Source organism: Empidonax traillii, unplaced genomic scaffold, assembly GCF_003031625.1.
Source record: "Empidonax traillii isolate 1590-97213 ecotype Southwest subspecies unplaced genomic scaffold, ASM303162v1 scaffold501:size454599, whole genome shotgun sequence".
NCBI lineage: Eukaryota > Metazoa > Chordata > Aves > Passeriformes > Tyrannidae > Empidonax > Empidonax traillii.
In genome coordinates this window covers 206,849-230,907 of record NW_020955694.1, presented here as the reverse complement: position 1 = coordinate 230,907, position 24,059 = coordinate 206,849, and the positions used below count along the sequence as shown (strand labels likewise).

Genomic DNA, 24,059 nt, shown 5'->3' with positions numbered 1-24,059 from the left:
ATATGCACTCCTAGTTTGCAGCTGCTAAATATAACTTAACATGAAGCAAAACCCGAGATTTATTTTTCTCTGCTGCAGCCACAATAATAAAGTGACAATAGGCACTGGCAGCAAGAGGAAAGTAGCTGGCAAGATTGAGTCTTTGGAATTTATTTTCCTTGACAAATTGTAGTTTATAGTAGGAAGTGGTTTCTTCCTTCCGAGGTTTTCTTTTAAAGTTATTGTAGAAAAATAGAGGGGAGAGAGGAACATCCAACATGTTAATGCAAGATGGAGAAATCCTGTGAACTCAAACTTATCTTTATTCAAATGTCGCTACTATAGTGTCAGTATTGGGAGATAATTGGGAGAGGGGCAAGAACAGATAGTACCATCTCTTGTTTTTTTAAAACTGCCAAAAAGATTTGCCTTAATCTCATCTCTTCCTCAGCCATGATCACATCTCCCCCCTTTATAAACAACAGCTTCAAATCTTTATACCCAGTCCAAGAACTACCTCAGGAAACCAGTGTGGTTTTGTTTGGTTTTTTTATCTCCTGTCTGTTCACAGCTGAGTTTAAATTAATTTTAGCATTAGAGTCAAATGCTTTAGAATTGATATGAGAATGTTTGGATTTAGTTTCTTTTCTGGGATAAGGCACTGATTTTGAGGTTGGTAAATGGATGTTAGCAATCTAAATATTAATGCAGCTTGAAAATAGTGGCAGCCTGCAGCTGTCGGGGCCATGGTGGTATTCATCTATTTGGAACTACCAGAAACCCAGAATGGGATTTATTTGACCAAATGTAAACATTTGTATCTATGTTAGTTGCCTAAGGCTCCTTTTACAGTCAGAGGAAGTCTAGACAATATGGCCAGTGTAGTCTGTGGTGCAGTTCTTCCCATCCCAAACCTATGAAATGGGTCAGATGAATTACAATACAGAAGTACTCATTCCTTCCTAGTGACTTAAAAGGATACTGAGGTGGCAAAGTATCTACACTACAGGCACCAAGTCTTGACCTCAAATTTAAGTAAGTGCTACCCCTGCCATGAATCAAGAGAAAGTTTAGCTGCTTTAGTTTAACTTTTTTCACTTAGATTGGTCTGAAGCTACATTAATCACATGTCTTTGCAGTCACTTAGTGAGAGGGTGATGATTCTTTATGAGTGCAATCTGTATTCACGATTTCCCTGCAATACTTTGCAGTTCCAAAACCCCAAAGGCTTCTGGGAGAAACTCAACTCAAACTTGGAGAGTGTGAAGTATTCAGAGCCACACTTGCACTACCACAATAATGTGCTCAGGAGGGAATGGCGTAACCTTTCAGAAGAGGTGAGTGTGTGTGCACTGAAACAGCCTCCAGAGCTGCCTCTGAAGTGGGTGTTTTAAAGCCGAGCATGGACGAGTTGCCTCTTTTAATTTGAAGATAAAGAAATTGTAATTCGACTATGAGAAGTGCAAAGACTTGCAGTCACGGCGCTTAAGGTGAAGTTAAGCCTGTAAATTTGACTTTCTAAATGCAAGAAATTAAACTAAAGCAGAGCTTGCACTATATTGTCGTGTGGATTAGATGTGTGTGAGTGCCTGTGAGTGTGGATAGTTGAAAGGTGGGTTGAAGTTCCACTGTGCATTATTTCCATTCAAAGGGAAAAATAGCTTAATTTCTCATCTGCATTCTGTCAGGGAGCATTTTAGTTGGTCTTCTGCTTTGTTCATTTGTGGATTTTTGTTTGTTTATAAACCAGAGAGAAGAGAGACGAACCACAGCGTATTTGAGGAATATTTTTGAAAATGCTAAAAAGTAAGTACTGGTTTCTATTGTATTTACCCTTTCTTACTTTGTGCAAGAATGTTGGAGGATTTAGTGAGTAATTTCATTAGTTGGTTAGGTATCTGATTAGATACCTTTAAGGAAGATTATCCAGGTGAAAATCAGTTACTGGAGTCCTTGCAATCACTATGAGATGATCTGAAATACACACAGGCTTCTAGAGCTAGGGAATTTATGATAGATATGAAGAGTTATTCTTATGCAACCTAGACAGATATAATTTTTTTAATGCTATCTAGTATTTTTACTAAATGTAATCACATGTACTGTTCTCATTTTTCTTTAGCTGTCTTTGAAAGATCAAAGATTCATTTAAGTGTTCTTATGACCTTATGAAATCCTGTAGAATAATGCATATGAAACACACTGATTTTTGTTTCAAACCCCAGGGTGCTTTCTCATCTAGACACTTGGGACTCTGGTAAGTAAAACTTGTCTTGATGTAGGCCTTAGCTGTAAGGTTTGTTTTAGTATTTCCATCTAGCTGTTGTTTGCTAAGAATAAATTGCTGTATGTGTTTTTAGCACAGAAGAGTTTGAGGAATTAAGATAAGCAGTTATTAAGTTGGAAGAAAACTTTCATGTACTGACTAGGAAATGCTTGAAAATAAAGTTCCAACTTCATATTGGATCTAACAAGATAAGCAGTAAAACTTTACCTGCCTAAGGATTTTCTTCTTCAGTGACACCGTGTTACTGTTGAGGTTTTGTTTGCTTACAGCTGCCTTTGCAACAATCAGAACTTGTGCAGGAGATTAGAGTTGGTGAAAAATCATGGTGTAGAAAAGGCAGATGTAATTAATTTCCCTAGGCCAGCAGCACTTGAGATTGTGTCATGCTCAATTCCTCTGTCGCAAATAAGTAAAACTGAATTTAGTAGTGAACTGTGTTCCTGCTCTTCACACATCAGTGCCTTCTGTGTGCCCTGCCACTGTGTGCTCTGAAACAGTGCTGATCTAAGTCCTTCTCTCACCTTTTATTACCATGAATTTTCAGTGCACTCATTTCTAGCCCCTAACACCAGTCATCTGTGCCACTGCTAGTTATTGCAGTGGGCTCTGACTTTAAGGGGCCTCGTATTAACTTAGTGAGCCTCAGCTTCATGCTTTCAGAGGTGCTTACTGATGAAGCAGTCGGATGTTTAACTGTTAATAAAGAATTTCTAAATAGCTGCCAGCCAGTAACAAGCATCAATGTAGTGCGTCTTCCCTGTAGATTTGTCCTCAAGTCCCTTAAAGTCAAGCAGCACAGGTGCTGCTAAGTGGTGAAGTAATTATATTTCAAGGTGAGCAAAAATAGCTGAATATTTGTAAAAAAATAGTGCTTGATCCTATAAAATGTTGACTTGGTTTTATGCTACATGATGAAATAGGAGATTGTTTTTCTTCCTTTGCTGTTTGTAGACAGGAAGCACTGATTAGGAAATACAGGTTATTATTTTTAATAGATACTACAACCTTCTTCCTTTTAGTTAGAAAATTGTGTTCTTTTCATAATGGTCTGCAAATCTGAGTAACAGGAGCCACACCATGAGAGAGAGCCAGGAAAGTGGGATGTGATTCCCTGGAGTATTTCCTTCCTGTCTAGCCGTTTCCTTGGAAAACCCATGCAGCTGTTTGAGCTTGTTTGTTTGTAAATGACGAGATCTAAATAGCACATGCACTTGCACTGGTGTTACCGGAAGGTTCTCTGTGCCTCTTTGCTCTCTTGAGTCACCACACTGTGACAACTCTTAAATATGAAAGGAAAGAGGAAGAGAGCAGATAAAGGGTGATTTTTCCATTTCTCATTTCTCTTATGCAGCCCATGATTCTTCACTATCTTAGTTCTGTAGCTGAGCAGATCAAACCACAACTTCTGTTTGTTTGTGTGTGTTCCTAAGCACTTTTGAAGCTGGTTGAAGTCTCGTGGTATTTCTGTAGTGTCGTGTCCTTGCATGATTCTTGCTCTGTTTGTTTCAGAGGCGAGGCTGGTCCCTCTCTTTGAAGAGGAGGATTATCAGCAGCAATTACTGATGGGACTGGTATGTGCTCTTGTCAGTGTGCACTAGGGGACGCACAACCTCCACAAATTTATTAAGAGTGAGCTTCTACGTTCCAGTGCTGAGTTCAATCTCACCTAGAGTAGCTATGGGGCAAACATAGTTCCTAAGCTTTAGAGTTCATAAGTTATGATGTCATCTTAAAGGTCATCATAAGGCATAGGAGAAAAATAGCAATGGAAAGTTGATTTGTAAATATGCTTTTTCCCAATACAGCTTCAGCTAGAAACTGTTGTTCTGTCTTCCTGGAGTTCATCTTAATCTGTCAGTTCTTTTTGGACTGTTTGGCATCTTTAAAACATTAAAGATTGCAGATCTTCTTGCTTCTCAATTTAACAACTTTTTTTACTGTCTCCTTTCTACCTCACTGCTGGGACTGCTTCATCTTCTCCATTGTTTTCTGCGGTGATCTCTCTAAAAGATCTACCATTTATGTGCTTATGGGCAATATATCCTGTCTCAAACCCCTACCTGTCCTACCTCTGTCTAAATACACATCTTTGCTTATTTCTTTTTCTCTTACTATTAAACCCAAATGAAACTCTTCAGCATGCACTGGAAGACCTCACCACTGCATCTGTGAAGAGCATATCAACACTGTCCTGCCTGTTCACATCTGAGGCAATTTTTCCTCCTTTTCAGTCTTGTCATCTTGTTTCCAAGTCTTGCCTCTCATTCTCTGAAGCTTCTCTGCATTCCTTCCCTGCTATTTATTGAGACAGATCCAAAAAGCAGGTCACTGCTGTACTTTGTCTATGCCTTCCTCATACCTATGTTGCTGTCTTGATACATTTGAGATGAATCTACATGTAAATTCCTTGAGACAGAGATTTTTATTTGCTCCAGTTTTACTCTGAGCTTTGAAACAAATAATGCTTCTTAGTAATTCTCAGCAAGAGCCAGCATGGATTTGAGTTGCAATCTGAAGCCATGTGAGGTCAGCGAATATTTCAGAAAGGAGAGGGTAGGGAGTGGCATGAACTGTATGATAACAAACACCCTATTTTAAAGACTTTACAATTAATGTTTAACCTGAAATTGCTATTAATCACCCTGGTACTCAGGTTCTTGGCTACTACCACAAACTGTACTTGAGCTAGTTTTCTCTGAGAGATTTTATGTAACGCTTAGATTCTCTGGAGCCAATGATCGTATTTAAATCCTTCTTTCACCCTGTTCACTTGGCTTGACACAGAGAGATGTAAGAACTGTAAGCTTTTTCTCTTCAGTGTCACTGAAAGTTCAACCTAGCACTCATTTTGCTGAATTTGCACCAAGTAACAGTCTTGAATATTCTCATCTGCTGTTGAGTTTAGCAAGATTGGACAGTAGCTTGGGATCTCACTCTGAACTGGAGTTTTGTAATGCAGAAATATTTTGTTGAGTCAATGCCTACTGATGTGACCCTGCACCTGCTGCTGCTTTTGTGTCTCTTTGAGGATGCTTAAGGACACTGAATTTTACCTTTTTTTTTTTTTTCTAGATGGTTGCTCAGCTAAAGGATCACCTTATGAGACATCTACAGTATGTAGGAAAAAAAAAGATTGACCAAATAGTTTTGGATTACGTTGCAAACCTGGTTAGTTGGATTTCATAATCACTGTTTTGAGTAAGCATGCATTTGTTGGATGGTAGATCCTTGGGTATGTAGGATTTGTATATATATGTATATATTTGATGGGAGGAGGTTGTTTTTAAGATATTTAAACATATTTTTCAGCTTAATATTGTGTATATTGATAAAGGAAATGCATAATATTTATTTAAGTATTTTTAAAAGAATTATGCTGATCACTCAGAATACCAAAAAAACTGTTCTCTTTTCAGCTTGTACAAATATGTTCTACTCCCAGAAATGAAAATGGGAGCTCATCCTGAAAGTTCAAAGAATGATCATTAGATCTATTTAGTTTCCTTTAGAAAACATTGCTTCAAGTCCTGAATAATAGAGGTGCCACCAGGGGAAATAAAAATTGATTAAAAAAGGATTTCACTGCAATGTGACACGTGGGTAAAGCAGCACAGCTCCTATATACTGCCTTCATTGGGCTTTTTGTGTGACAGGAGACAGAGTTTTGCATTAAGAGATCTGTGTAAACTACAGTGAAAATTTTTCTGTCTTTCCTCCTCTTAAGAGAAACTTTAAAAAAAACAACAGCTCTGAAACCTGTGACTGTTGTGCACTGAAATTATTGTACCTGGTTTTGTTTGTCTCAACATCACGTTCTTTAAGCGCAGGACACAGTTCACAAAAGCTCCTGTGGCAACTACTAAATCCTGTTCTTCGTGCAAGCCCTGCCACAGTGTTCAATAGAAACTCCCCACAGTGCTGTTTTCTGGGAATGGGAACCTTGGGAAACTTTCTTGAGGCTACTGATACCTGCATCTCTTCAGAAGGCCTGTGCAAGTCAGCTCTGCTGTCAACCTTACGAGGGTCTCTGAACCGCTGCAGCTTCACTGCCATTACTGACTTTTCAGGCCTCACTTCGTAGTTTGACAAGTTATTTCACTGGTGATTGGCAGGCTTTTCTGCATCTGTGTGGGAAAGAAGAAAAAACTAGTGTCTGATTAAAATAGGAACAGTACAACATGAACCGAAGCTTTGTACCTGAAAATGGTGGTAAAAAAGCACAAGTGGAATGTTTATTCTCCTTTCATTCGATTTCTAGTAATAGTTTGTTCACTTTTAATAAAAACTTAGGATAAAAAATATGAAAACACCCATACAACCTTGATCTGCAAGACTAAATTATTGTAGACTAAACCTTGCAAAATAAACCTCAGCCCTCCCCAGTAGCGATTAAGTTAATCTCAGGATTCATTTTTTTTAATGTCACTAACAGTAAGAATTCTCTCCACTCAGTTGACAGGCTTATTCTTAGAAAAGCTACAATAAACAAAGATAACCCTGAGATTAGCTCAGTTGGTTACAGCGTGGTGATAATTACACCAAGGCCATGGGTTTGATCTCTGTATGGTCCATTCACTCAGAAGTTGGACTTGATGATCCCTGTAGGTCCTTTTCAATTTAGAATATTCTGTGATTCTGTAATAATGTGTCTCTGAAAATTGCTTCTGCCCTCTGGCTGGTACATGTTAGGTACTGCTTGGAACACTTTAAAATCATGTCATTGTAAGACTGGGGTTTTCCCTCCTCTTAATCAGAAACTATTACATCTTAAACCTTTATGTATCCTAAATGTTTGAGTTCTTCAGGGGAGTGATTTTGTTTGAGTCTTCCAACAGTTATTTGTAGCATCAGCAGCATTAGGCTGAGCTATTGAAACTAGTGAAACAGAAGAGACTTGAAATTATTTGCCTGTCTGTTTGCCGTCATAAAATATTTTTTTATTATGTTCAGGAGCCCAGGAGTGGCTCAGAGTAGGGCTGTGTGGTGTATAGTCACTGTATAAATCAGTTACAGCTGAAGTCAGAGTAGCCAAGACCTGGGAGCACTGACAGTTCCTCATAAAACAACAGGCAAGGGCTGGTTGCTGTCAAAGAGCTGGGTGTTCTCTATACAGAGAAGTAACGTAGGGAAGTGTGACTGGCATGTCTTGGTGGAAATTCCTTGTTTGCCAGTGTGCCTGGTTCCCATCCCATGTACCACCTCACCTGCAGTAGTTTTTTGTGTGTCCATGGTCTCTCTCTCTCCTGCAATTACTTTATCTTGGCTTTACTGCATATCTGTTCTTCCACTCTTTGCATTTCAGTGAGGCGGGAAAGGGGAGAAATAACTTACAGAAGCAGCGTGACATTTGCTGCCCTGACAGCAAGTGGCAGGGGAGGCAGGGTGAACAGGCAGCTTGTGGCACAGGAAAGAGACAGACCTGAATACACCTGCTCTGCAAGTCACTGCAGCACCTTTCCCTCTGATGTCTGTGGCCGTTTCCTTCTGATGTGGGCTCAGCTGCAGACGAATAGAAGACAGACACCATTTGGATTTGAGTTTCCTCAGCAGGAGTTGTCATATTCCCTGTGTGGGAGGGATCTGGAAGGCAGCAAGACCTTCTCTCACTCCCTTTTCTCCTTTGCTCCTGATTCCTTTGCTCCTGATTCTTTTTTTTGGCTGCTCCCATGTCTTTGCTATAGAAACAGCCACAGGAGATGAGCAATTGTGGTTCCTAATTACTTTAGTGGAACTTCACTCTCCTTGTTCCAGGCGGCACTGCCTGGAAATGCAGATGTTTCAAGGCAGCAAGGACAGCACTGTCAGCCTCGACCCTCCAGCATGCACTGTCTCACTGTTGGTCACATGTTCTCTCATCAGTTTAGAGCACTCCAAGGGAGATGTCTTCTGGTACTTCCCCCAAAAAACTTCATATTGTGTGTTCTTGTTACTCAATGAAAAATAGCCTTGTCTGGTATGGGTGTAGCTCTTAACTTGGTTCCCCCAGAGACCCTCTGCTAACCTTGGACAGGAAACTGCCTGTGCTCCCTCTATCAAACAAAAAATGTTTCCTTTCTCTCATGAACATTATCCTGTGTGTTATATTGTGGAAAAAAGTTTGAGACATGACTTCTGTTTCTGTATGTGTTTTCTGCAGTGTCCATGCTAGATGTTCATCTCCAAAGCAAGTCATGCTATTGGTGAAGGTGTCACATCCAAAGCATGCATGTATTTAAGATTCAAGTATGTTGTGATAGCAAGGTTGACTATGACTTAAGAAGTTATTATCTTTCTATACCCTGTCAAAGCCATACAGTGTGCTATGATATTAAGAAAAAAAATATTCATTCTGGAGTATCACTCTTCTGAAAAACATTTTTGTTGCACAAATAATAAGTGGTGATTTTGGAGCTTAAAAGAACCCTCCCTTCCCTTCAACACATATCTTCAGATCCAGCTGCAGCTCACGATGCAGAGGCCTTAGCTGCACCCTGTGTGCTGGCCATGGGGGGAAAGTCATTCCAACAGCAGGTGCAGTTCTTGTGACCTTTACCTGGAAACTGGAAATCACTCATTTCCTGGAAAACTTGCTATACTCCAGAAAGATTAAACTGGATCTTTCCACTGCATCTAGAAAGTGTAGAGATGTAAAATATGAGGTGGTTATTTTGCATCAAGTAGCTGTGTAAGCCTGGCTCAAGTGGTGGTGGAGGGACAAGGTGTTGTCTTGTAGAGCTTTCTGGCCAAGGTACAGAGGAACACTGAGGAGCAGCACTGAAGACCAGTATTCCAGTTCTGGCCTTTGCACGTCAACATCTCCCATGTGTCCTGTTTCCCTCTTGCTCAAAGCCTCTGACAAGTTAGACACTGGAGAGGGCGAAGCCAATGAGGGAAAAAGAGAATGGGGAAAAAGGATTCCTGGATTATGGCCATCTGGAGCAGGGAAAAGGGTTTGGAACTTCTCGTGACACCTCTTTGCAGAAGAGGGGTCGGACTTGCTTCCTGAAAGTTTCCTGGGACTGATTGATTGCTGTGCTTTGAGGGCCAGAGATAAAAGGCTCAGAGGAAGTGTCTCAGTTGTGTTAGGGAGATATGGAAGTGGTTACACATGACTGCTGTGAGGAAGTTATTTCAGCTCTTTCGTGTGTGGTTTCTCTTTCAGCTGCAGAAGCTGAGATGGCCCAAGTGTGAGAACGGAGCTTGTGGCTTTGGTGTGCTGACTGTGTGTAGTGGGGGTTGGTTTGGGAGCACAAAGAAGCAACAATATGGGCCAAGGGATTGTTTTATTTCACTGTGGACAAAAAGGAAACTCAATAGAGGAGGAGAGGCATTTGCTTGTCTCATCTTCCTGCTTGCCAGGACTAGATTTGAGATTCCTCCTGCAGACTTTTCCTGGCAAACTGAGGATTCCACTGTCTTCAACATCATCCACTTTTGCTGAGCCCTTGGGAATGTTCCTTGCCAAATGCTCAGCCACTTGCTTCCGTGGCAAACAGATCTTTCAGAATTTGATGCAAAAGCAGGAGATGAGTTATCTCCAAGAGGCACCATGTGTTAAGTTGCTGTAGGTCTTGCACAATGCTTTGATGAGCTGGAAGCACTTTCAACTTCTAGAATATTGCAATACAGTTACAATTCAGATTTTAATAACTTTACCTTTTGAGCCCCTAGGGGGAAAAAAAAAAAAAAAAGAAGATTTAGTAGGAGTCCCATGAGAAGATTTTAACATAAACTGGTGTGTAAAATGAATGAAGGCCAAGGGCCTGCTGTATACAGGCTCCTGGTAACATCCAGTCTTTTCTTTGTTGTTTTAGCTGAATCTGATACACCGAATAATGAAAGAAGTTTGGAGGAGATACCAGCTTCATTCCTGTGTCTTCTGCTTGTGAGCAAGTCATTTGTTAAAGTTTTCAGCTTGCCTTTTAAAATACAGGCATAATGAGTTTGGTCTTCAACAGTACCACTGGTTTGAACAGTCAGTGCTTATGCTGCTGTGAATGTTGATGTGACTGTCACCTATTGTTCCTAATGATCCTGCTGGCCCTCTCTAAATTATTTTGAATTATTTTAAATATTAAATATTTTAAATTCAAAATTGCTGAGTTCATAGTCATCCTAAGCTGGGTAGTGCGTGTTAAACACTTGTAAAAACCAGGTCCCTTATACCAGCACCCTTTCATCTGTTGTTGTTGATTCCAGGTGCTGCTGAGAGACTTGCAAATATGCAGCAGTGGGGGGAGGAGATGGGGACACCAGAGCAACTTTGTGTGCCAGCACTGGGCAGCTGGTGCTGTTGGGTGACAGACACCTTAGTAAACAAGGCAGCATCTCCTGGCACTTCACCCCAAATGCAGGCATTTAGTGCACATGTAGTACAGCAAATTGACCATCTCTCCAGCAGAATGTGAGGAACACCTCAGGTTCTAAAATGTTGCTCCTTCATTAACTACAGTGATGAAAGAGGAAGTGCAGCAGAGTTTGCGGTGTTCCACATCATGAGTCGGATTCTGGAAGCAGCAAACGGCATGTGCATGCCTTTACCTCCTGGTAAGTCCTATGTTTTGTTGTTTCAGTCATAACTGAGGAGAGCAATAAATTCCTCCCTTGAGAGCACTGGTTGCAACATGTGTCAAGTTAGCTGTGGCAGTATTGAAATATAGTCAAGACAGTTACAGAGAAGGCCTTTGATAAACATGTGCAAGTGAAATGAAGCAAAAATAAATAATTTTTAGAAACAAAGACAAGACAGAGGTTTCCAGTGGAGTGCTTGGGTGCAATCTTACCTTAGAACTAAGATTTAGACTCCTTTCATTTCTGTATGCTTTTAGGAAACTGGAGTTCAGTATCTAGAGCCACAAGGGAAAATTCCTACCCTGGAGCAAAAAGAGTGTTTTTTCTCATGCTGTTGCTCTGCTTGTATTTTTACAGTTTTATCCTGAAAGGATTACCTCCAGACTTGATAGAAAAGTTGGTCTTGATAGTAGAATTTGATTTCCCAGAGCTCCCTGTAATCACTTATGGTCTTTTCAAAGGACTTGCTTATTTTTGTTAGGGAAAGACTTCTTAACATCTTAATCCTTTCTGATTCTGATTGACTCTTCCTAGTTTGTATTTCCTGATCTGTCTTCAGTCTTTGAAACTGTTTTTGGTATGAATTGTCGATCAGTCCATCTGGGCACAAACGCTGCCACGCAGTCATGTCATATGATAACAAGCCTGTCATTAACAGAGGCTGTGGGAGTGTGTGGGTGGCAGCCACATACTGAGGGTGGTGAGGCCTCAGGTTTTGATTAATCAGGAGGAAAGAAAGATATAAAAGACAAATTGATAAAATAATTCAGATATGAGGCAACAGCTTGGAGATGTTTAGTGACTCTATGACTTTGATGAATGTTTTCAGTCCCCTTGGCTTTGTTCTTTCTGATGGGATTGTCCTTGAGAGGACTCAGAAGATGCCTAAATAAGACTAAATGTCTTGATAAACTGATTTCTTCACCAACTAGGAACAGTCAGAAGTTAAGGGGAGTGATGGCTTTAGCTAGATTAATGCCAGTATCTAATAGAGACTTGGGAAAAAAAGCCCCATATTACATCAAACAACTTTGTTTCTTTCGTAGGTTTTCACACTCTGCACTTGGGTCTTGGTGTTCGTTGTCTCCCTCTGCACACCCTCCTGCACTACATTGATATTGGAGTCTTGCAGTTGACAGAAACGTGTGTCAGGAAATTGCTGAAAGGTACAGTGAGCATCAAGTGTTTCATTTGCTACCAGCCAACTAATTGGGAGTGTTGTCCTTCAAGCCACTCAGCTTGGACACAGGATTTATTGCCCAGGACACTCAGCTCCCCTTAGAGTGTTGTTTCAGTGAGGGCTGTAGCTGATGGTGTTGCCCACCTGAAAGGGCTCAGACTTCATGATTGGCCTTCTCATATTACACAAATAAATATCTGTTTGGAGAGAATTTGAGTTTATAGCTTTTCCACTTGGGACTTCTTAGAAAAGCAAACACTAAAGGTCATAATAGAACTGGAGAATTTTTGTGACTCTATGAAAGTGCACACCTATGTGTGAGGAATTTGGTCTGCTATTCAGTCCTCAGCTTTTGCTTTTGCTTTAATTTTGTTTGGAAGGAGAGGAACAGGCCTGTCAGTCTGACCTCGTGGCCAGGGATGGTCATGGAGCAGATCACCCCAAATGCTATCCCAAGGCGTGTGCAGAGAAACCAGGGGATCTGGCCCAGCCAGCACAGGTTTATGAAAGATAGGTGCTGCTTGGCCAACCTGGTCTCCTTCTATGACCTGGTGACACACTTAGTGGATGAGGGAAAGGCTGTGGGTACTGTCTACCTGGACTTTAGTAAAACATTTGACACAATTTCACACATCATTCTCCCATAGAGACTGGCTGCTCATGGCCTGGACAGGTGCACTGTTTGCTGGGTAAAATCTGTCAGGTTAGCAAGGCCCAGAGAGTGGTGGGGAATGGAGTTACATCCAGCTGGCAGCTGGTCACCAGTGGGGTTCCCCAGGGCTCAGTGTTGGGGCCAGGCCTGCTTCATATCTTTGTGGGCAGTCTGGACAAGGGGATCAAGTGTATCATCTGTGAGTTTGAAGACGACATTGAAAATTGGAATTTTCAATTAATTTCAGGGGTGATATTTATTCAGAATGTTTTCAATGACAGTTGAAAGTTTGTTATGTGGTTAATGATTGTTTGATTAGGTTTTTTGCCTGTTTCTTGTAGATCTGGACGACACTGAACAGAATGAAAAGCTGAAATTTAGTATTGTCATGAGGCTTCCTGAGGTAAGTAATGACTTGGATGTAATTTCTTGGACTTTGGAATTGATAGGAAGTTCCCCCTTGTGTGTAGGATCAAGCCAATAGAAGACTTGGCAGTGATTCAAATAGAGCCTGATTCAAATATAACCTGAACATCCACAGTTTCTCTATCTGCTACTCCTGGCTGTAGGATACCCTGATAACTTAAATTATAGATTAGTCCGTAGTGTTTTACAGTGTCTCCATGGCCCTACAGGAGTCAACAAGACTCTGCTGAGTACTTGTGTGCATAAAGCAATGAGGGTTTAATGGGGTTTAAAGGGGCTTTATGGGGGATTTGTGTGGGAGTTTTAGCATCCACAGAACCTTTCTCACTTGTGACCTCTGCGTTTGCTTCTATACACTTTATCAAATATGTTCAGAACAGTAAAAGCTGTAAAATCTGATAATACCACAGCTCTGTGGAGGAAACTGAATTATAAGAGATCTCCCCTCAGTGGAATCTCTCAGCCTCACCCATCAGTGACTTCTGTAGCCACACAGTAATTAGTTAGAACTAATTATTGGTGGTTCATAAAAAGTTCCTGCAGAATGAGAGATGGACTTCTCCCCTTTTGCTCTTAGTGCACACCACAGGACTGCAGAGGAAGCACAACATCTCAGTGGGCAGAGGAACACCAGGGATCCCCCTCAGGGAGTGCCAGGCTTTTCTTGACATAAGTTGCCCATTGTTTGCTCATTATGGGCTGCTACAATATAGTTCAAATGGCCAGAAGTGCCACTTGGGTTTTCCTCTAACAAAGGCTTCTTTATTTGGCAGCACTTTTGAGAAGGGGTAGAGGAGGAGAACTCCACAGGATGTTCTTTGTCCTCTGTGTCTTGTTCTGGGCCTGGGCTGGAGAGCTGGGGTCAGCCCTGGGCCTGTGGGTGGGGAACACCATTCCAGCCGCGCTCTGACGAAGGCTGAGCTGGGAGAGCTGCAGGGGACGGGTCCTGCTGGTTACACACAGTAGACTCAGTGCCTTATTGTATCTATTTACAGCTTTGGGAAAAAATGCAGGGAGTAGTTTGTTTGCCAAAAAGGTCACTTCGGGGTGACTCAGACTATTTTGAGCAGGTTACATTCAGTTGATGACTTCAGTTCCATCAGAAGCAAGGATTTAAGCACCATTGAAACTGTGCAGCATTTAGTCAAACAAACTCCTGCAGAAATCTGTGTTGCAGTACAGCTGAAAGGGAGCAGGGGAAGATCTAGATAGGGAAAAGAGCAGAAGGTGGAGCTGATTTCACAGTGTGTTCCTATTCCTTTGCTTGTTGGATAGAATTGGAAGCTTTGGGAAACATGGTTTTCAATCTCTTGCCTCTGGGAATGTGAGTCAATGTTATCAGTTTCCCAGATGATGACCTGAATAATGGGATCCTAACTGTGTTCCCACTATGTCTCCTTGTTGACATTTGGCTTGTGTAAGATTCCTGAGACTGAGCCTAAGAGAAGCCTTGTCCTGAGGAGCCCTGAGCCTCGAGGAATGGGGTATCTACATTATTCTTTGGGGGAAGAATAGATACCAACCAGAGTCACAGTAAAGGATTAGTGGTCATTTTAAGCCTCAGATGATATCTAAGTACACATTCCAAGTGGGACACTGGCACTGGAACAGACTAATTGAGCTGAGTACTGAGCAGTTTCACACGTTTAGGGAACATACAGAAATTTCTTAGTTACTGACTGTGAAAGGAAGGCTCCATGGCTACACATGATGCCATCTTGGCCTCTGTCATCAGTGTGGGAAAACAAAGCATCTGTGTTACAGCCTGTATACAGTTTCAGGTCTTTTCCTCCTTTTTCCCCTCGTAAGCTTCCACTGTCCTGTGTTTATCTTCTCAGATTTTGGGGTTTTGTTTTTTGCTTACTAGGCTCTTGGTCAAAAAGTCCGCCAGTTCTGGAATCATCCCATAAATGCAAATTTAATTGCACGGAAATATGTTAAGCTTTTGCTCGAGAACCTGGGAAACAGGCAGGTAAGGCCACAGAGGCCTTTTTTTTTTTTTTTCAACTTTTGCCTTTACAGTGTTGAGATTGCTGAGCTTTCTTTATTCTGTAACACACTGAAGAAACACTGAAACTTGGTACTCTGTGACTTGGTGAGCCAACTTGCAGTTTTCTCCCTTACAGTGCACCAGGTCTATCCCTGAGAGATTCTCAGTCCCTGTGGAGTTTTTGCCACTGAACTACCTGACGAGTATGTTGACAGAGATAGAGAATCAAGGTAATGTTAATTCTGTACTTTGATGCTCACTCAGATGTGTCCTGACTATACTGACATAACTTAGTTCTAAAACTCCAGTTATGTCTGAACACATAGGTTTGGTTGTCTTTCTGTTGATGGGAAGTGCAAGGGGGCTTTTCCACTCTGTATCTTTTCATCCAAATCCTCTTTGTGTTGGATTCAAATAGCAAACCTGCATTTTTCAGAACCCCTGTAGTAAAATGTGGTTGGTGTACAGCATGGCGGCAGCTGTTGTGTGTTCAAATGGGGACAGAGCAGTTTGGTCCTTATTCATGTTCTTTCTGGTAGCTAAGAGGCAGCCAAAATCTGATCTTCCACCTTAGAAAAGAGTACCCATATCCCTGGATTCGGAGGTATTCTGAAGTACCAGAGATTTTTCCTTGCCAAGCTGTTCATTTTTGTGAAGCACCGTTCCCACTGATGAGGGTCTTTGCTGACTGGAGGTTTTCAATTCTGCTGAACAAGCAAGGTGCACTAGGGGAGGCATTACTGGCTGAGCCTGTAACCAGTAAGCAAAATAAATTCAAGGGGGCTAAACTGAAATTGTCCAAGTATGGGTATGTCCATTTGGGGAGGAAAAAGAGTTCAGCCGTGTAGCAGTATAAGAGCATGGGCCCTAGGCCATCTTATGCACTAGCACTAACACAGCCATTGTGCTTTAATCTTGGTTTGGATCTCCAGTGTAGAATTGGTTTGGAAATCCCTAGCAGCCTCCAGAGATGGTTTAGCTTCTCCCTGCTTGGGGTGTCATTTACTTACATCCCACTATGGGACAGTTCTTGTCATGGGCGAGCATCCAAAGAACACCACTGAAAGCTGTAGGTATTCTGGGTACATGAAAACACAGTTCTGTCTATTAGCCCTTATCTTTCGGTATCTATTTAGATGAAGATGTTTAATAGACTGCAGGACTATAAGTGTATAGGAGCATGTACAATTTTGTAAATACTTTCTCACCATGTTTTTCTAGGTGTGCATCCATATGAAAAACAAGACCATGTTAATGCAAGATTTGTAGAGGAAATGGCACTCAAGCACACTATGACGCTTTTGGGCCTCAAATATTCCTGAAATATTGTGCTGTTGAAGAAGGCTGTCGAACTATGGTGCTTGTGTAAAAGTATTCACTTAAATGCCATGTTGTTTCCCGAATCACCTGCAGTTTTGGGTAGCTGCTGGTACTGACATGAGCTACGCAAAACAGTCCAACATACTAAGGTTGAAATTACTGACTTCTAGAGAAATCCTAGAGAAATGCATTTGACATGGACCCAAGTTTGAAATATATCTGTGGTTTCATTTGGAAGTGATCAAGTAGGTGGAACGACAGCGGGTATCAAAGCACGCTGTGAAAATTGGTATTAATGTCATGTATTTTAACACGACAGTCCTGGAAAAAGCAGTCTAAAACAGAAACAGAAACAAGAACCAGCAACTGTCTGCTCAGATTAATAAAAGGATTTCTTGGTGTGATTATGTAAAGTAGGTAAGAATAACAAATCAGTTTTATGTCAGGCATCAGTAATGATGTATTCTTTCCTTGTAGTGGTCATCAGTTACTTTATGGTACTTCTGCCTCTGGAGCTGCATTGTAATATTTTCAGTTTTGTAATTAACACAAAATATCATCTCCTTAATGTGCATGTGATAGATTTTGTTGGGGGCTCCTTGTCTGTTGGTTTTGGGTTTTTTTAAAGATATGTATAAAATATTGTAAGCAATACAGCATAAGAACAAAGCTTTTGAAATTTATCTTAACAGTATCTTGGACAGAGTTTTACATAATTCTTTCTTACAACTTCTAGTGTTACAGTTCAAACCTCAGCTTCAGAAAGGAGCTTAGGAAGGCTGTTTTTCCTTTGTTTTCAACTTTTATTTGTACGTAACTGAGCCAGTATTGTTTGTTCTTTTGTTTTAAGTTCTGAACTGTGACATTAATTTAAAATGGTAATAGTGGTTTGCTATGCAGAGAAAATTGTCAAGTTCTGCCATGCAGGATTTCTGCAGTCTTTACTGGATTTTACAACAACTCTACAAAATTTCAGCCTAATAAACTAGAGAATCTCCTTAACAATTTGATATATTTTGGAGCTTTTGAATAATAACCTCTGATATTTTCTCCTAGTAGTTTCCACTGATGCTTCCTCTTCCTTACCAGTGAAATAAAAAGATCTGTTTCCTGGGAGTGACTCTGCAAGTTCATGGTCACTCCCTTGTCCTTGCCATCAGAGAAACTTTAGCTTTCTCAGTGACTGCATAGTGGGATGGATTGTCTTTCTCAATATAATTAGAATTTCTCTGGGAAGTGTAAACTCCAGTCCCAGACTGCAGAAAGCCATGTTGGTGTATAAGTGGTGGCCACTTTGTTCATATTATATGAATAACAGGAGAAGATTTTCTAGCCTTTTCTTTTTTAATGAAATGTATTACAACATATCTTCAGATGCAATAAAACTTTACCTGGAAAAAAAAAAAAAGCATAGCATGATACCCACTAACTTTTCTTAACACTTTAAATACTGCACTCCATTTGGGATGCCAAGAGAAGAGGCTTTGGATCACCAACTAGTTAACTGTGCTTTTGGCATGAAGAAGTACTTGGTTTTCAATATGGACTTTGGCTGAACACTAACAAACATTCCTTCAGTGCAGTGTAAATGCTGCTGACCCTCAGGATTCAGCAATCAGAAATGGCCTCTCCTGCTTCAGGTGCTGTCTGTTGAGGTTTCAGATGGCTGTGCAGTAGATTTGCTGAAATGTCCCCGATCTGAACTGGATTCACTTGGTCTGAGAGGAGGCAGAGCACCGTGGGGCCGTGGGAATGGGGGACTCTGTTCCTTATCCAGGATAGAGGAGGTTGGGCATCCTTGGGCTGTCGTGTGGGCATGGCCAGGCACTGCATCTTGTTCCTTCTCTGCAGCGTCCTGTCGGAGAAACACAGTCTGTAATCACAGAGGGATTGTGTGCTTTAAAACTCCAGTGCTCTCCTGAGCCACTGTACAGAATCTGGGACAAAAGGAAACGTTATTAGTCTAATCCTTGGCAAGCCAGGAAAGCTGGAGGGGTATTGAAAGCATGAGGTTTCGACCAGGTAGATGGGAGTTTGTCCTTTTAAATAGTTGACAGTTTGAGGCTGTCATGCTTTTGTTATTTGTGAAGAAAACAGATTAAAGGAACTTTTAAAAGCTGTAATAATTGTAGAACATCTCGGGAACAATTCTGTTCCTGAATACAGTTCCTGCAGTGAGCTTTTGTGCACAGCACTGAAGGGAAACTGAGTCACAGCATGAGCAGAAGGGTCAATGACAGAGAAGATTCTAAACCACTATTATTCTGTAGGAGCTCTCTTCTCTGGGATCACTAACTGTCTCAAGGACAGAGGCAGTGTCCAGCAGGGTAGGGTTTAAAACACTGTTTGATGTGCTGCTCTGTCTACCCTCAGTGTCTTGCCCAACAATCTGATTTCTTGCTTCTTCTCATCTGATGCTTGTTGCATCTGATATTTGGGAGATGCTAAACTTATTTCTCCTGAACCCCACACCTCACCTTTTGCAGCTTTACCTTAAAATCCAGTGGAAAGCAGTATTCTACTGATGGCTGTCTCACCTGTTGGCCACAACATGGTCACACAAACTACTTTAATCCAAGGTGACACTTTTAGTACATGGTCTCCTAAAGACTGAATGACCAGCTCTAAGTGGTGTTGCCAGACTGGAGTAAAGCTCCACAAACCCCACTTAGTAGCTGTCTCTGTCTGTACCATGATCTGCACTGGCTCCTGGAGCTCTGTGTTAGCCGGTGAGTGGCTCCACATGGAGCCAGCACAGTTCTTTTGGAAAGACCAGGTAGACCAGAGAGTGAAGGGATGGGGCTGAACACTGAATTGCAATGTGTGACAAAAACTTACTTCAGCTCTGGCTTCAGATGTGGCTTTGTGTGTCTTCTCACTGCCTAGGACCTTCAACCATTCCTTTTCTGTTCCCTTAGGAGGGGGGAGACCTTGAGTTATCCTCCATGAAGCAATCATCACAAATTGTTCTTTTTCTTTCATTTCCTGCTGAAGTTGAACGACAAGTGATTGCTTCATGGTCAACTCTGCAATAAGAGCCCTCCTTTCCTTAGTTTTGTCCTTTATCTTCCTCTGCAGTTCATTTATCTGGAATTCAAAACAGCTGCGTTGTAGTTAGGATTTCCTTTTAGGCACTTACTGGGCATGACACTTAGGTCAGCATTAGATATCTGAAAACTAGTCCAACTTGACAAGGTTTTAAATAATAGTCCACACTTGAAAATTACTTAATTTCTGTAAGCACTTGGAACCACAGAAACTGGCAGCTCAAGAACTCAGATTTACCCCAATACAAGACACAGAAAAGCACATTTGTCATTGCCTCCTGCCCTTTTCAGCTGGACAGCAAAATTCCCCCTGCCCTTAAAGGCCCAGGACCCCAATTCAGTTTATGCACAGTTAACTTTGTAATAAAGGTGAAATAAGGCCAATCCTTATGCGATAATTTTGTGATAATGCAGATGCAGAGGGGCTGGGGGTTGTGACATTATCCTTGCAAGGGACACTGAAAAGGAATGTGGCAGGAATCTTTGAGTCTGACTGGAGTGGCTTAAAAAAACCCAACAAAACTTAAAGACTATTTAAGTGACTAATGGGGCAGAGCACTTGTGAATGTAACCTTTGGCACGCTGCCATTCTTACAGTAGTTTATTAGCCCATGGCCATCATTTCACAAACAAAAGTAACAACTATGATATTTTCTCTGTCTGGAAAATGAATGATTGATAATAAAAATCTGTTTTGTTTTAAGCCTTTCTGCCTACCAAACCTAACACCTAACAAAAGAAATCAACCCTGGCCTTGTTTTACATTAATTACTTGGTATTTTTTTTTCTGGCTTTCCCTCAGCTCTGATCTATTTGCAGCTTTTTCATTAGGAGCATGGGAGCTGGGAGCATTTTGGTTTTTCACAAACAATATTACTGACAGTTAAAAGGAAACATCTATCATTATATAAAAATAATTGTATTGAAAATTATGTTTCCTGCGTGATTCTCCCTACTAAATAGCAAATTGAGCCAGATACCAAGTTCATCTTAGCATATGTTCTTGTAGAATTTACCAGGCCTTTCTTTATACCTTTTTAGGCTTTGACGTGTTTGTTGTTAAGTACACATTCAAAAGAAGGATTCCACAAAGTTTCTAAGAATCTACCTCAGAAAGAACTAATCCTATATTTTTGTGAAAGGTACCAATTACAGCGCAATTTTCTTTTTAAAAGAAAGTACATTTGCCTAGTGGTTTTGGTATTATCTGTATTATTGCTACTATGCATGTTTATAATTTCTGAAGCATAGCTTATGACTTGCCTATCAACGTTTCCAGCCACTTTTGTAATTTGCAACTGAATCACCTCTTGCCCAGATATTATTTCATTTTGTTAAGGTTGGCAAGCAGAGTGTGCAGTGCCCTCCTCACCCTTTTAGTGAACAGCAGCATGTCCTGCTTCCTGTTCTCTGCCTCGACACGGATTCTGTCCGTCATTTCGGAAATGGACTCGCAAAGAAATTCCTTCTGCATCAGCTTCTGCTCCTTTTGGAGCAGCTCTGCTTCCAGCTGCAGCAGGGAGGAAGACACACAGGGTGTAAGGAAATGACAGGGGAAGGTGCAGCACAAGGTGTTCTGTGATTGTTTTGAGCTGCTGAAGTAATACCAAAAAACCCCAAACACTTTCACTATCAGTTTTCTCAAAATTTTCACCCTCTCTGCCAACTATCAGGCCCAAATTGGCTCTGTTGGTTACTGTCAGTCATACAATTGTTCCATATTAGACTGGGCCCTTTTGGGAGCAGGGGTTACATTATTGTTACTGCCTTGCTATGCTTTTTTTGAAAGCAATGGGGTTTTATTCTAGTGTTTGGTTGTTTTTTTATTAATGTTCTGGTTTATTGAGTCACACCATAATGGGAGGGTTTCAGCTCTTGCTTTGTATACCTTTTCCCTCCTGATACTAAAAAAAGAGAAAGTATGGGCTCCATAAAGTAACAAAACAGATACAACTACAATGACTTTAATTCCCAAGGAGATTGAAATAGATGTTTAAACTAATCATGAGTCCTGCTTTTTAATGTGCAGGTTGATGACAGCAGGCTCTGTTGTGGCCTGCTTGGCTACTCAGAGCTCCCTCGAGTCAAGGAACATGGGACAGTAAGGCAAAAAGCTCAGGTAATTCAAGCAGCAGTGTTCAGGGTAAGTCCTTACAAACTGGATTTCGAAAGAACATTGGTGTGTGCTGCTCTGACTCTGCTGCTACTGCCCTAACACCTTCACAGCCCTGTGTGAATCCCCCCAACACTGAACACAGTGGGAGGAGTTTTGTGCGTCTATAAACGGAACAGACAAATACCAATAAGAAAATGCTGTGTCTGCTTATTCCATTCCTTTACCTTCTTTCCTACTCCATACAGAGGGCTCTGAAATGGGCTTTTGATTGGACCTAATGCTTCCCTCCAAAGTCTCTCGGGGCAGTCCCCAGCAGTGCAGCTGCTGGGCTGGCCTGGCTGCTGCTTCCCCCAAGGCCTGTTTGATGGCTCCCTGTTCAGCAGGGAGGCAAAGCAGTAGAGCCCAGCCCTGCCAAGGTGGGGTGTTCGATTCTGTGTCACACTGGCAGACTCTGTTAGGAGGGTGGCAGATCTGCCTCCTGCTCACAGCCTGTGGGTAGTGGTGAAACAGCTCACGGCCCGTTGCTGAAGACTGACAACTGTTAGCAGTTTGTTTTTCTGCGTTTATCTCCCTCTGCTGCTTTCCCGAGTGAGGTGGGTTTGTGCTGAAGTGCCAATAGTGTGAATGGACTGGTTAGAAGAGCATGCAGGAGAGCCAGGTGTACCTCACAGAGCTCCCCCTCCCCAGCCTCTGCTGGATGAAGTCGAAATGCCCCACATCCAGTTGACCTGGACAGCAGACACTAGGCTGGAGTTCACAATAGCCAATCATAATTATTTAAATTCCATTTGCATTTTATAAAAGCAGTCGAGCACAGCAGGGTAGGTTGGCATGTGAGAAGTGATGTTACCTGTTCAATCTTTTTTAGCAGTTCAGGTGCAGATGGGTCCTTCCCTCCCATTTCATGCCTTCTGCTTTCATTTGTGGCATCACTAAAGATTTCCTCCATCTGTTTAATCTTTTCCTTGCACTGGGAATACTAAGAAACAAAAGGCCACAACAATTATTTGTTCCCACCAAACTATCCTGATGCCTTGGTCTGCAGACTTCAATGGACGAGGTTTCCTTGTACTGGGAAAGAGGGAGGGTAACACAAAAAATTATGAGCCCTTTTAAAATTTTATTTTAAAAGGGAACTATAGCATGACAGTTGGAGGACAGAGGAAACCCTGCTGTCTGACAGAAACTGAGTTCCAAATGTTTCTTGGACCTCAGGCTACATTTTTTTTATCCTCAGTAATACAACAGAAAGTCCTGCTTCCCCATGGGTTGGTGCTGCAGGTCGCATCCTTCCAGGCATCCAAGTTTTCTACACTGAAGTTCCCAGGCACATGTCCTGAAGTGACTCAGTGGTGACACTGCAGTGTGGCACCCCAGGGACTCATAGAGGCAGGTGTTCCCTGACCTTTCTGATGTGAGACCTTCCCATGGAATAACACTTCCCAGAAAATGCTAGATGGACATGCAAGCTCCACGTAAATCCTCTTTAAAGGAGTGTCTGGGGCCATTTTTTCCGTGTTTGGACTTGCAAGACTGACAGTGGTGGGGTCTTGTGCTCTGATAAGCACCTGGCCATCTGTCAGTGAGTTGTCACTGCAACCTTGAGCTATTAGCACTGACATAACACTACCCAGGTATAAATATTAACCATCCACTGCAGCTGATGATTGATTAAGGAAATATGTGGTCACTAGCTCTCAAAGTTATGAGCAGTCACCAAAATATAAAGTAAATGTTTAGATGTTGCTGGGATGGGGTTTGTTCCTGGAAGTTAACAAGTCATATTTAACTACAAAAGGAAAAACTGACAGGTCTTCTCGGGTGTCAATGGAACAGTACCAGAACACTTTTTCTAGTAAAAAGGCACCACACAACTCATTCCTGTACACTTTGTCTGAAAGCAGCTAAAGTTAAAACCTTAAATGACTATAATGAACAATTTCCTCAGCAAAGCATGATTCAGCACATAAATAATGATCTGAAAGATATGTTTTAATTATAAACAACTAAAACTCAAGCCCAAAAATACACAGAGTGGAAGAATGCAAAAGTAGGGCCAGCACAGCAGGATGCAGCTATGCTTCCAGTGATCTTTCTTATCTGGGGCCAAATTTCTCATCCACTAAAACTCAGGAGAAAATACCTTATTGGAGGCTGTGGTACCTTAATGAGATTAGGGGCAGCTTACCAAGGAAAATTTTGCAGGACGGAATAGTTAATTTAGAGAAGGACTATTGCAGCAAAACCAGTGTCCAAAATTCCATAAAAAAATCTATTAAAAGTTTCATGTTAAACCTAACCTTGCTTTTAAATGCAATACAAATTCGAAGTGATCAGATGCAGGACTTTATCTGAGTTCTAGGAGATTCTAAGTCTTAAAATGAAAAAAAAAATCCTTCCTTTCTTGGAGTGGATTTGATACAGGGGATAGGAAAAGGCTCTAGAAGAGCAGCTGGATTGTATGCTGGATTGTAATCCGTCAGGAGGGATGGTTTGAAGGGTGGCCACACAA

At 41.5% G+C, this 24,059-nt stretch overlaps 2 protein-coding genes across 12 annotated transcripts in view; one reads left to right on the top strand and one right to left on the bottom strand.

Moving 5' to 3' along the window:
• The window catches only part of GSAP (gamma-secretase activating protein), a 43,020-nt gene extending 26,151 nt beyond the window's left edge, over positions 1-16,869 (top strand). For all 3 annotated transcript variants that reach the window (XM_027896528.1, XM_027896526.1, XM_027896525.1), the window contains 12 exons: positions 1,191-1,316; positions 1,730-1,785; positions 2,205-2,236; positions 3,776-3,837; positions 5,339-5,434; positions 10,060-10,130; positions 10,698-10,792; positions 11,863-11,982; positions 12,990-13,051; positions 14,942-15,046; positions 15,201-15,294; positions 16,286-16,869. In XM_027896528.1, coding sequence (XP_027752329.1) covers positions 1,191-1,316; positions 1,730-1,785; positions 2,205-2,236; positions 3,776-3,837; positions 5,339-5,434; positions 10,060-10,130; positions 10,698-10,792; positions 11,863-11,982; positions 12,990-13,051; positions 14,942-15,046; positions 15,201-15,294; positions 16,286-16,386 — 1,020 coding nt within the window. In that variant the 3' untranslated portion in view covers positions 16,387-16,869. The remainder of the gene's footprint in view (positions 1-1,190; positions 1,317-1,729; positions 1,786-2,204; positions 2,237-3,775; positions 3,838-5,338; positions 5,435-10,059; positions 10,131-10,697; positions 10,793-11,862; positions 11,983-12,989; positions 13,052-14,941; positions 15,047-15,200; positions 15,295-16,285) is intronic.
• A 114-nt stretch (positions 16,870-16,983) lies between these two features.
• The window catches only part of CCDC146 (coiled-coil domain containing 146), a 70,527-nt gene continuing 63,451 nt past the window's right edge, over positions 16,984-24,059 (bottom strand). For all 9 annotated transcript variants that reach the window (XM_027896518.1, XM_027896517.1, XM_027896519.1 and 6 more), the window contains 4 exons: positions 22,398-22,526; positions 20,804-20,941; positions 19,223-19,471; positions 16,984-18,239 (listed from right to left, as the gene is read on the bottom strand). In XM_027896518.1, coding sequence (XP_027752319.1) covers positions 18,021-18,239; positions 19,223-19,471; positions 20,804-20,941; positions 22,398-22,526 — 735 coding nt within the window. In that variant the 3' untranslated portion in view covers positions 16,984-18,020. The remainder of the gene's footprint in view (positions 18,240-19,222; positions 19,472-20,803; positions 20,942-22,397; positions 22,527-24,059) is intronic.